The sequence below is a fragment of the Ictidomys tridecemlineatus genome, chromosome 4, assembly GCF_052094955.1.
Source record: "Ictidomys tridecemlineatus isolate mIctTri1 chromosome 4, mIctTri1.hap1, whole genome shotgun sequence".
NCBI classification, from domain to species: domain Eukaryota; kingdom Metazoa; phylum Chordata; class Mammalia; order Rodentia; family Sciuridae; genus Ictidomys; species Ictidomys tridecemlineatus.
In genome coordinates this window covers 8,230,000-8,241,688 of record NC_135480.1, presented here as the reverse complement: position 1 = coordinate 8,241,688, position 11,689 = coordinate 8,230,000, and the positions used below count along the sequence as shown (strand labels likewise).

The window sequence follows — 11,689 nt, the reverse complement described above, 5'->3', positions numbered from 1 at the left end:
TGGCCTTCCTGGCATCCAGAGCCAGAGGACCCCTGGGGGGACAGGAGCTCTCTGAGGCTGTGAGGCAGCAGCTGGCCTCGGCCTGCTTGTCTCTCGGGTAAACAGTCAAGGAGTGACCAAAAGGGAAGCTTCTGAGCGCATCCTTGCTGGCCTGTAACCCTAGCCACCCAGAAGGCTGAGGCAGGAGGGTGGCAAGTTCAAGTGCACCCTGGGCAAATGCGTGAAACCGTCTCAAGATACAAAATATAAAGGGGGTGGGAGATGTACTTCAGTGGCTGAGTTTCCTGGGGTTCAATCCCCAGCACTGAGAGAAAAAAAGGGTGTGGAGGTGGTGGGTTGACCCCTGTTAAGTGGCTCACTCTTGCTGGGTATGGAGAGAATTGGACAGTGGCTCGTCTGCCCTCGGGGCTGGCGCTGGTGGAAGGGAGGTTGTGTGGGCACCCGCCCCCTCCAGGGCTCTGGACACCACTGGCTGCAGGGGGCATCCCGAATGAGCACCTGGCTTGGGGCCAGGCCCCAGCAGCCACACTGGGCCATTTCAGTTCCCCGAGTGGGGCTCAAGAGCGCGCAGCCCTGGCGCCTGCCCCCGGCTGGGGACACAGGGCCACCTCCGCTGGCTGCCCACCCGCAGCCCTGCGCTGTCACGTTCCAGCCGCCTGACTTAGGCCGAGCGGGGCGGGGAGCCGGGAGGCGGTGCCGGCGCCCGCTCGGCCCCGGAGGCGGCACCAGGAAGCGCCCGCCCCGGCGGGAGCCGCCATGTAACCGGCGCCGCCCGGAGCCCCAGCCGCGCGGGCCCCAGCGACCCGCCCGCCATGGGGGACGAGGATGAGGACGAGGGCTGCGCGGTAGAACTGCAGATCATTGAAGGTGGGTGCGGGGCCTGGTGGTGGCTGCCCTGGGCAGGCGATGAGGGGCCAGGGGCTAGCTGGGCTCATTCGCCCCCTGTGCCCGCAGCCAACCTGACCGGACACGAGGAGAAGGTGAGCGTGGAGAACTTCGAGCTGCTCAAGGTGCTGGGCACGGGAGGTGAGGACCCTGGCCACCGTGCAGGTGCCCCAGGCATAGTGCCTTGTGCCTCCAGCCCGCACTCCCGCCTGGGCCTGGGCCAGGCCACCGGGAAGGCCCCCCACCCTTTCCCGGCACAGCTCTCCCTGCCAGCCCCACCCTACTGTGCCAGGGTTTCATGCCCACTTCTAGGGCGCTCCACGTTGACATCATTACTCCCTGCAAGATCCTGCGTGTGCATGCCCCCTGCTGCCACTCGCCAGCCTCCCTGGGATCATGCACCCATCCCAAGTGATTTGCACAGCTCCTCCCCTCTGTGACAGCACCGGCCCATATTTTGCAAACTCCTTATCTTGGTGTGCCATCCCTCCTCTGGCCAGGAGTACACCTCTGCTGCCCTTCCTCCATTTGCATCCCTTTCCATCCCTCTGAGCTTGGCAGGCTTGCATGTGCCCCACCCCACCCCCAGCCCCTGGAGTTGCTCTTGCCCCAGGCTGGTTTGCATGTCCCTTCTCCGGTGTTGCTGAGCAGCCTCCGGAGATGTGCACACCTTTTCCTTAGAAGGCTCTGCTGCCAGCATTTGGCACACGTGTCTCTCACCCGCAGCGTGCACACCCTTCTGGGTTGGCATCACCCCCATTCCCACCAGTCTGCACCGCCCTCCCACTCACAGCCCACCCTCCACCCACTCGCTGCTCCCACAGCCTACGGGAAGGTGTTCCTGGTGCGAAAGGCGGGCGGGCACGACGCGGGGAAGCTGTATGCCATGAAGGTGCTGCGGAAGGCGGCGCTGGTACAGCGCGCCAAGACGCAGGAGCACACGCGCACCGAGCGCTCTGTGTTGGAGCTGGTGCGCCAGGCGCCCTTCCTGGTCACGCTGCACTACGCCTTCCAAACCGATGCCAAGCTGCACCTCATTCTGGGTGAGGGCACGGCCACATGCCAACTTGGGGGAATGGGGGCCGGTGAGGCCACCTGAGGGGGCCGAGTCTAACCACCAAGTGCACCTTCAGACTACGTGAGTGGCGGTGAGATGTTCACCCACCTCTACCAGCGCCAGTACTTCAAGGAGGCCGAGGTGCGCGTGTATGGGGGTGAGATCGTGCTGGCTTTGGAACACCTGCACAAGGTGGGTGAGAACCCGGCTTCCCGGCTGCTGCCATAGGAACTGGGTCTGGTTGAATGAGGGGCCTCCAAAGAGGCAGTCTCATTTCACACCCTGGGCTTCCGGGGGGTGGGGTGGTGGCCTTGGTGGGGACCAGAGCTGCTTCCCCAGGCCTCCTGGCAGGAAGCCTCAGTGCTGCTTGGTGGGGTCCCCTCCGCTGGTGCCTCCTGGAAGGGGCTTTCCTCTCACCAGGAACTCCGGGCTGCCTTCAAGAACTTCCTCAAACGGAGACTTTTGACTTGTCTCCTGAGGCCTGGGCTCTTCACACGGCCTCCTTTCTTGGGGACCTCAGAGCCTGTCCTGCGCCCCCTCACTCCTTGATTTCCTTTGATCTTCAGTGGCTTCTTTTTAATCTAATGGTGCAGCCGCACCCTGGGCCCATTCTTGCCCTAGAGATGCCTTGGCAGGTGGATGATCTTCTCTGGGGCTCTCCTTACTCTGAGCAGGGGACCTGGTGCAGAGACCAGACCAGCGGTAGGAGCCGGGGAGGGTCTTGTGGAGGGAGCCTGATTCCCCTCTTGCTCCCGCCAGCTGGGCATCATCTACCGAGACCTGAAGCTGGAGAATGTGCTGCTGGATTCCGAGGGCCACATCGTCCTCACGGACTTCGGCCTGAGCAAAGAGTTCCTGACGGAAGAGGTGAGCGGGCTGTAGTCTCCGCTGAGCTTCCCTCATTCAGGCCTTTCCCTGCCCGTCTCTTCCTGTTCCCTGTCTGCATTCTGGGGGTGAAGAGTCAACAGACCCAGGAGTTTCCCCCATTTCACCCTTCGGCCTTGCAAGTTGAGCAAGTCCTGCTCTGAGCCTTGGAGGCCACTGGGGAGCGAGAGAGGAGTGGATGAACGCATGGGTCCTCTTGGTCTTCTAGAAAGAGCGGACCTTCTCCTTCTGTGGCACCATCGAATACATGGCCCCGGAGATCATTCGTAGCAAGACGGGGCATGGCAAGGTGGGTTGGTGGGAGGCTGGGGAGGTAGTGGCGGGGCGTGAGGTGGGAGCCCACAGGCCCTCACCACCCTCACCCCTGCCCCGCCTCGGCAGGCGGTGGACTGGTGGAGCCTGGGCATCCTGCTCTTCGAGCTGCTGACGGGTGCCTCGCCCTTCACACTGGAGGGCGAGAGGAACACGCAGGCCGAGGTGTCCCGGTGAGTGGGCTGGTGGCGGGGGGCGGCCGAGGGGCTGCAGGGCCTGCCTGGGCTGGGCTGTGGGGGGGGCTCGCTGCCCCTGACGCCCCACCCATCCTCCCAGACGGATCCTGAAGTGCTCCCCTCCCTTCCCCCCCCGGATTGGGCCCGTGGCGCAGGACCTGCTGCAGCGGCTGCTGTGCAAGGACCCTAAGAAGCGATTGGGTGCGGGTCCCCAGGGGGCACAGGAGGTCAAGAACCATCCCTTCTTCCAGGTGAGGCTTCTGACCCTGTACATTCCCAGGCCAGGCTGCTGCTCTGGATGGGGGGACCCTGGAGGGACAGTCTGAGCGGGGCCAGATCTACTTTACCCCGAAACCCTCAGATGGACAAGGCCGGTGTGCGTGTTAGGGGCTGGGCCCACGCCGTTTCCCCAGAAGCTGGGCAGGTGTGTTCCAGGAGGGAGGAACACCAGGCTCATCACAGTCGCACCTGGGAATGGACTGGCCAGTGCTTTCAGAGGACAGAGCCACAGAGGGCTGGTGTCCTGCCCAGGATGGCGCGGGAATGGTGGGGAGTTGGGAGCAGATCCCTGCTGTGGATGGGTCTCTTATGGCCCAGACGGGGACTGCGAGTGACACTCAGGACTGACAGCATCCACACAGGTGTTCTGCTCTTTGTTGCTACTGGTCCTTGTGCCTGTATCTCAGGTGGACCGTGGATCAGGCCACGTGGGCTCTTGTTCCCTTGTCAAGAGCACATGCACGTTAGAGAGTGGCGCACAGTGAACTCTGCCTCGTGAGACCTGCTTGACTCAGGCACTGCACGTGGCCCTGGCTTCGCCTGCCAGAACCCTGTGCCAGCGAACGCCCCTGGCAGGGCGGCCCTTTGCTGACACGGTTTCCTGTTCCTTTTGGAACCCTCTGAGGGTCCCCATCTTTCCACACGCAGAAGCTGAGGTTCAGAGAAGTTCAGTCATTGGCCCGGTGCCACCAAACCAGGCAGTGATGGAGCCAGATTCAAACCCAGGGCCAGTGGCCCTCAATGCCCGTGTCTCGGCTGCCACAGTCTTCTTTTACATGTGGGATCCGATTTGCCTCTTATCTGACGTGGTCACAGGGCCACCCACTCTGGAGCCTCACGGTGGCCAGGGACTCTGCCACCCGTACTGTGAATGCTGACCCTGGACCTTCCTAGCCGTGCCAGCCTAGAGGGTGGTCCTGAGATGCTCGGAGGTGAAGTTCGGGGGTGGGGGTGGGGAAGAGGAGGGGACAGCAGGGTCAGTTTCCGTCAGTGAACTCTTCCAGCCCTGTGGCAAGAGGATGGCCAGCTTGCAGCTGGCCGAGGAAACTCAGCAAGACCCTGTCTCAAAATAAAATAAAAAGGGCTGGGGACGTACTTCCGTGGAAGAGCGTTCCTGGGTTCAATCCCCAGCGCTTCAAAGAAGAAGAAGAAGGTCATAAATTCCTGAAGCCGGCTGGTGCCTGATGGGTCTGGGAGCGGCTGACGAGCCAAGCTGCAGAGGGCCCCCAGGTCTTCGGGCCCAAAGCTTGGAAGGAGGGCTCCCTTCCTTCTGCCCTCTGCACAGTCTTTCTGGTGACAGCAGTGCTCAGCTCCCTGATGGCAGAATGGGGGCCTTCAAGCCTCTTGTCTGCCATTGATCAAAGTCCAACTCAGAATGGTGGCGTCCACTGGGACAGAATTGGCTGCTAGCACCAGAGATCAGGATGGACAGTGACCTAAAAAGTCAGTGCTTTCTTTAGCTTTGTTCTCACACGAAAGAAGTGCAGAGGTTGGCAAGCCACGGGTGCGTGGTGTCTCCATGGTGCCAAGGTGTCTTCAGGAATCTAAGCTCTTCTTTTGGTTCTCTTCTTCATAGCACGAAGCCTCCAACCTGAGGGTTGCTTCGTGGCCCAGGCTGGCTGCTGAAGCTCTTGAACCCAGGGATGCTGGACCACTGAGCTGCACCCTCAGCCCTTTTTATTTTTATTTATTTATTTTTGAGACAGGGTCTTGCTAGGTTAAACTCGTGAAGTTGCTGAGGCTGGGCTTGAACTTGTGATCCTCTTGTCTCAGCCTCCCAAACCGCTGGGCTTATCGGTGTGCACCACCATGCCCGGCTCCCCTTTCCTTCCTGAGGATCTTTCCCTGCACTCCTACCTGGCAATTTTTGCTTATAAGTGTTTGGGGCATCCCTAACAACAAGAGAGGGTGAAATGTTGTATTTTAGTTCTGTACATTTTCTCCTGGAGTAAAATTGTGACTTCAGTGCTAAGAAAGACAGGGAGAGTAGATATTGGACAGGCAATTAACAGATTCCTCCACATTAGCTTACACCCCAAAGGGCATATTTATACTCCAATGCGTGAAAAGTCCAAAGAAAAGGGGTCTGGCTTCAGGCCAGGCTGGTTACAGGTGCTGAAACTTCCTGGTTCTGCTTTTCTGCATGGAGACTGCGTCATTAAGCCTCAGGAGGGTCCTGCCCCTCAGCATTTCCAGACCCACCTCCTCCCAGTAGGATAGATTTACTTATTTGTCATGACAACTCTGTTTCCAGCTCCAGAACCGCTGAAGTGTGATGGAGGGCGGTTCTCGGAGGGGAATAGGGGCTCTGTTACCAGAGGGAGGGAGCTGGGAGCTGGGAGCTAGGTAGAACAGCTGCCCGTCCCAGAGGCCAGGTAGGCCCTTGCCTTGTTGGGGAGCTGCCCATGGGGGTGACTCCAGTGAAGTGGGGTCTCCAGTACCTGCCTTGGACCCCAATCTCTGATGATTCCTTTTCCCCAGGGTCTAGACTGGGCTGCTCTGGCTGCCAGGAAGATCCCGGCCCCATTCCGGCCCCAGATCCGCTCAGAGCTGGATGTGGGCAACTTCGCTGAGGAATTTACTCGGCTGGAGCCTGTCTACTCACCCGCTGGCAGCCCCCCGGCTGGGGACCCTCGAATCTTTCAGGTGAGACTCAGAAGAGGAGGGAGCTTCGGTCTGCCCCTGCCCTGGCCGACTGTGGGCACCACACAGGCCCCGGGTCCCGGTCAGGACGCAGCCCCTCCTCCAGGCCTCCCCACTTACAGACGCCTGGGGCTGTCGGTTATGGAGACAGTGCAGCAGGGCACTTGTTTGATGGCTCCCGGTTTAAACTTTGTGTTAATTTCCCTTCTAGTCCATCATCCCCTCGTTATAAAAAAAATACTGTTTTTGAATTACTCACGTGCTTACGTGGGCATCCAGGAGGTGCCACATTTATCACGTGGCTCTGCAGGCCCCTGTCACTGTGCAGCTTGCTCTTCACTAGCACACCCCCCCCCCATGCGTTGGGGGCACCGCTCAAGTGCCCAGAGGCTCCAGGATGCACCTCTGTGTCTTTGCGCACGCTGTTCCCTCTACCTGCAGTGTCCTGCCACAGTAGTCCCCAGGCAAGCCCCCATTCAGCGACTCCTCCTCCACCACTCACCAGGCCCCCAGGGTCACCCTTTCCCTGTGCACCAGCCCTCTGCAGATGGCACCTTCTACTGGGCAGTTTGACCTGTTGTATCGCGACTGGTCCCGATGCCCCCAAGAGGTGGGACTGTGTGTTCAGTCCTTGTGTCCCTAGGCCCAGCTCTCATGCCCGGCCTGTAAGACGGTCCATACGTAATCAATAAGAATAGACCAGTATCAAGGACGGATGGGTCATGACCGTCCCTGTATGAAACTCCAGGATTGACAACTCTGCTCCAATGCCCCTCACTGCACTGTCCCAGTCTGATGAGAAAGTTGGTTTTTGTTAATTGTCGGTTAATTTCCATTCATTTATGTAACAATTCAGAAATGTGTATGGAATACCTGCAGCGTGCCAGGCACTCATCTGGGCACCCGGGATGTATCAGTGAACCTAACAGAGGGAAGTTCTGCCTCTGAGCAGCTTGCATTACAGTGCACAGTGGGGCTAGGTTTTCAGGGGAGAGCAGCGCACAAAGTTACCCTTGAAACTCTCTGGATTTGCTGGCACATGGGGCCCCAGGAAAGCCAAAGAATTAACTCTGGCTTCTCTCCGCACGTCCTCGGTGGCCCTACCTTGCCAAGGGGGCCAAATTCTGGTTTGAAAGGGAAGGATTTTTTCCCCCCTCAGTAGCGTTGTATGATGTGTAGGATGTCAGGCCACAGTGCTTTCATGCTTTTGGTCACTGGCACGTGCCAGGTACTTTGGGAGGGACCTCATTGTGTTGAGGAAGGTGGGGTCAGAGACTGGTGGGGGACTGACAGGGCCCCAAGCCATTATGAAGCCAGGTGGAACAGAATGTGTCCACCATCCCCTCTGCACCAGGATGCAATGGGGACGTCCCCCACAGTCCCTTTGCCCAGGTCTTCCTTCTGCCTCCCCCACCCTCTGGCCTAGGCTTTCCAGGGTTCCTCAGCCGCACCCCTGACCCCCATGCCTATGTGCCCCTGACGCGCCTTGCAGGGATACTCTTTCGTGGCGCCATCCATCCTGTTTGACCACAACAATGCTGTGATGATTGACGCGCTGGAAGCCCCCAGCGCTGGAGACCGGCCTGGCCGGGCAGCGGTGGCCAGGAGTGCCATGATGCAGGTGGGCTGGGCTGGGCTGGGGAAATACTAACTTTGGGTGTGGGGGGTCTGGGCTGCAGAGTCCGGCCTGGGTGCACCAGGCGTCCCCAGTGTCTTTGATGAGGTCCTGAGCCTTTTTGAGGTGGGTCGTGGTGTGGTGTGGCCATGGGTCTCCAGGGTGGGCCTCTGATGCGCCCCCTTTGCCTCCAGGACTCGCCCTTCTTCCAGCAGTACGAGCTGGACCTTCGGGAGCCGGCTCTGGGTCAGGGCAGCTTCTCTGTGTGTCGTCGCTGCCGCCAGCGCCAGAGCGGTCAGGAGTTTGCAGTCAAGATCCTCAGTCGCAGGTGGGAGCGACCCCCAGCCAGTTGGCCTGGGTGGCGGGGCTGGTAGAGGGCCACTCTAATCCCAGAGGGCCACTCTAATCGCGCCTACTCCATTCCCCAGGCTTGAGGCAAACACGCAGCGCGAAGTGGCCGCCCTGAAGCTGTGCCAGTCGCACCCCAACGTGGTGAATCTGCATGAGGTTCATCACGACCAGGTGACTGCTTCCAGGCTGAGGTGGACTGCAGGGACGCCAAGAGATCAGGAGGAGGGGCCTGAGGGCCATGGGCGGGGCGTAGGATTGGATGTGGTGTCCTTGGGGTCCTGGGGGGACCCAGGAGGCCCAGAGGAGGGATTTGAGGGCAGTAGTCCCGAGGACTGTAGGGCGGGCCGGAGGATGGCCTAGGAGACCGACTTTGCGGAGGGCGTGTAAGGTGTTAGGATTTACGGGGGCGGGGCTTTAAAGTGGCCAAAGAAGCGGGTCCTGGGAGGGATGGAATCCGAGGACTGGAGGTGAGGCCTATGCGTGGCTCTTGCGGGTGGTATTAAGGTCAGGGCTGGAACATGAGGGGTCGGAGGACTGGGGACGGGCCTGGCCGCTGTGTGCGCCTGGCTGGGTTCCGTCAGTGGAGGCGTGGTGACCGTGGCCCTCCGCGCCACCCGCAGCTGCACACATACCTGGTCCTGGAGCTGCTGCGGGGCGGGGAGCTGCTGGAGCACATCCGCAAGAAGCGGCACTTCAGCGAGTCGGAGGCGAGCCAGATCCTGCGCAGCCTCGTGTCAGCCGTGAGCTTCATGCACGAGGAGGCGGGCGTGGTGCACCGCGACCTCAAGCCCGAGGTGGGCGAGGGACCTGGCGCTGGGCAGGGGTGGGCGCGCGAGGCCGCCTCTGACCGCGGGCCGCTGTCCCTATAGAACATCCTGTACGCGGATGACTCGCCCGGGGCGCCGGTGAAGATCATCGACTTCGGGTTCGCGCGACTGCGGCCGCAGAGCCCCGCCGGGCCCATGCAGACGCCCTGCTTCACGCTGCAGTATGCGGCCCCCGAGCTGCTGGCGCAGCAAGGTTACGACGAGTCCTGCGACCTTTGGAGCCTGGGCGTCATTCTGGTAGGAATCGTGGTCCCCAAGAAGGTTTCAGGTTGGCCCAAGCCTGGGTTGGAGGTCTTCCTGATTGGGGAGTAACACGAGGCGGGGGACCAGGTCGTTTTAGTGGGGATGGCTGGTTTGCATCTAAGACTGAGATCGGGGGTCTTCCTAAACACAGGGCGTCGCTGTGAAGTTGGGGTTGAGGCATCCGTGTACTAGGGGTAGAAATCAGGGTTCATCATGCTAGGGTCTCAGGAGTCACCCCAGGGTAGAGGCGAATGGTTCTGCGGGTGGGCTTAGGGGTCAGCCTGGGCCCTGCAGCCTGCAAGGTCTCACTCTACCCGCGCCCACCTTCTCCTAGTACATGATGCTGTCGGGGCAGGTGCCCTTCCAGGGGGCCTCAGGCCAGGGCGGGCAGAGCCAGGCAGCCGAAATCATGTGCAAGATCCGCGAGGGGCGCTTCTCCCTGGACGGGGAGGCCTGGCAGGGCGTGTCAGAGGAAGCCAAGGAGCTGGTCCGAGGTGCGGAGCTGGAGGTCGCGATCCATGGTTGGGGACGGGGAGGTCATACGGTTACTTATTCTGGGGCAGCCATGGTCACTGGGTCCGGTGTCCTCGTTGGGGGATGGATAAGGAGGAGAGTGGGGCTGTTTGGATCTCTGGGTGCAGCCTCCACATGACCCCTTTTTCACACTTCCCTGTCCCTCCTCCAGGGCTGCTGACTGTGGACCCCGCCAAGCGGCTGAAGCTCGAGGGGCTGCGGGGTAGCTCTTGGCTGCAGGACGGCAGCGCGCGCTCCTCGCCCCCACTGCGGACGCCGGACGTGCTGGAGTCCTCTGGGCCAGCGGTGCGCTCGGGGCTCAACGCCACCTTCATGGTAAGGGCGGGGCCGGCGGGGTGGGCGGAGCCTCGATCTGGGTGGGGTGGTGGGGGAGGCGGCGGAGCGGGAGCCTGGAAAGGCCGGGTCAACCAAGCCTGGCCTCGGGCCCTTTGGGGTCCTCACCTTTGGGAGGCTGGGGTGAGGGCCTGCAGGCCAAGACCTGGTAGGGGGAGGGCCAGCTGGGATCCGGCCTCACCCTGCCTTCCCGCCAGGCGTTCAATCGCGGCAAGCGGGAGGGCTTCTTCCTGAAGAGCGTGGAGAACGCGCCCCTCGCCAAGCGGCGCAAGCAGAAGCTGCGGAGCGCAGCCGCCTCCCGCCGCGGCTCCCCCGCGCCTGCCGCCCCGGGCCGGGCCCCTGCCGCCAAGGGAGCCTCCCGCCGAGCCAACGGCCCCCTGCCCCCCCCCTAGCCCCACACCACTGTGACCCCTTCCCCGGAGGAGCTGGGACCTGGCTTCGGCCAGCAGCTCCACCCCGTCCCCGGGAATCGCCCCTTCCTCACTCTCCGCACCCCACTCCCAGACAGAGCAGAAGTATTTTTATAAGCAGAGAATTTTTTATGTCTTACCAGATAGAGTTAGGGATGCAGGGAAGGAGGGGCTGCCGGGAGTGCGTGTCGCCGCCCTCTCCCAGACACTGCCTCACCTGGCGGGAGGTCCCGCCCAGGGGCTGCTCCTACACGCTGGGTGGTCACCGGCGAGAAACTGGGACCCCTCCCTGTTCTCCCTTGAGGCGTGGCTTCTGGGAGGGGACACTCCTCAAGCTGTCACTTTATGGACTGTCTGTGCAATTATGTCCACCAAAGACCTGTGTTGGGGGGATTGAGGGAGAGACCCTGGGGCCCCCTGAAGTATTTCTGCCTCACTTCACCTGCTTCTCCCCTATTGGGGCTAAGGAAGGAGGTAGGCGACCCTTAGAGGGGAGGCCCCTTTCTCACCCACCCTTTCCCCTTTGGCACAGCTGCTCCTGGCCGAGGGTGGGGCCGTGTGGGCTGGGCATCCACCGTCACTGCCTCAGCCCATCCAGGCTGTGCCTTTGACTTTAAAATAAAAGTCCACCCAGTGCTGTGTGTGGCACCTGTGCCTGTGTTTGTTCCTGGGACAGGGTGTAGGACCTGGGGGTGGGTGGGAGCGACAGGCAGATCTTATGAACAGCAACGCCGACTTTCATCTTGGGTACCTGTACAGCTCTGCCAGGTATTTAGGATTCTCTTGGTTGTAGGTAATAGAAAACCGAACCTAAACTTGCTTAAGCAGCACACAGGCATTCTTAGGCTCCTTTAACTGTAACTTCAGGTGAGGCCTGATCCAGAATAAAAAACGTGATCAGGACTCTCTTTCCCAGTCCCACCTCTTCATTCAGTCCTTAGAGATGCTCTGGACTGAAGGACTCTCCTTGTGGCCCTTCGAGGGGTGCCAGGTGCTCCAGAGTCTATGATTGAAAAGCAGCCTAGATCGCCTGATCACCGGATTTCAGGGCTTGGATTCCCCTAGGAAGTTTCAACCTGGGCTCTGATTGGATCTCCTTTAGGTCACGTGCCTACCGTGAGCCAATCACTTTGGCCAGA

At 60.9% G+C, this 11,689-nt stretch overlaps 1 protein-coding gene across 4 annotated transcripts; it reads left to right on the top strand.

Moving 5' to 3' along the window:
• Positions 1–707: 707 nt before the first annotated feature.
• On the top strand, positions 708–11,187 carry Rps6ka4 (ribosomal protein S6 kinase A4). Of its 4 annotated transcripts, none has more exons than XM_005333486.5 (17): positions 708–867; positions 955–1,026; positions 1,710–1,928; positions 2,019–2,134; positions 2,702–2,809; positions 3,036–3,116; positions 3,209–3,312; positions 3,416–3,566; positions 6,076–6,240; positions 7,730–7,858; positions 8,047–8,180; positions 8,281–8,374; positions 8,824–8,997; positions 9,073–9,267; positions 9,608–9,767; positions 9,959–10,122; positions 10,338–11,187. In XM_005333486.5, exons 1-17 carry the CDS (start codon positions 813–815, stop codon positions 10,530–10,532), a joined length of 2,316 nt encoding a protein of 771 aa, XP_005333543.2. In that variant the 5' UTR covers positions 708–812; the 3' UTR covers positions 10,533–11,187. The 4 variants fall into 4 exon arrangements, with proteins under 4 accessions (XP_005333543.2, XP_077901877.1, XP_021587476.2 ...); XM_021731801.3 differs by having other exon boundaries at positions 733–867; positions 955–980; XM_078045751.1 differs by lacking the exon at positions 1,710–1,928.
• Positions 11,188–11,689: the final 502 nt, after the last annotated feature.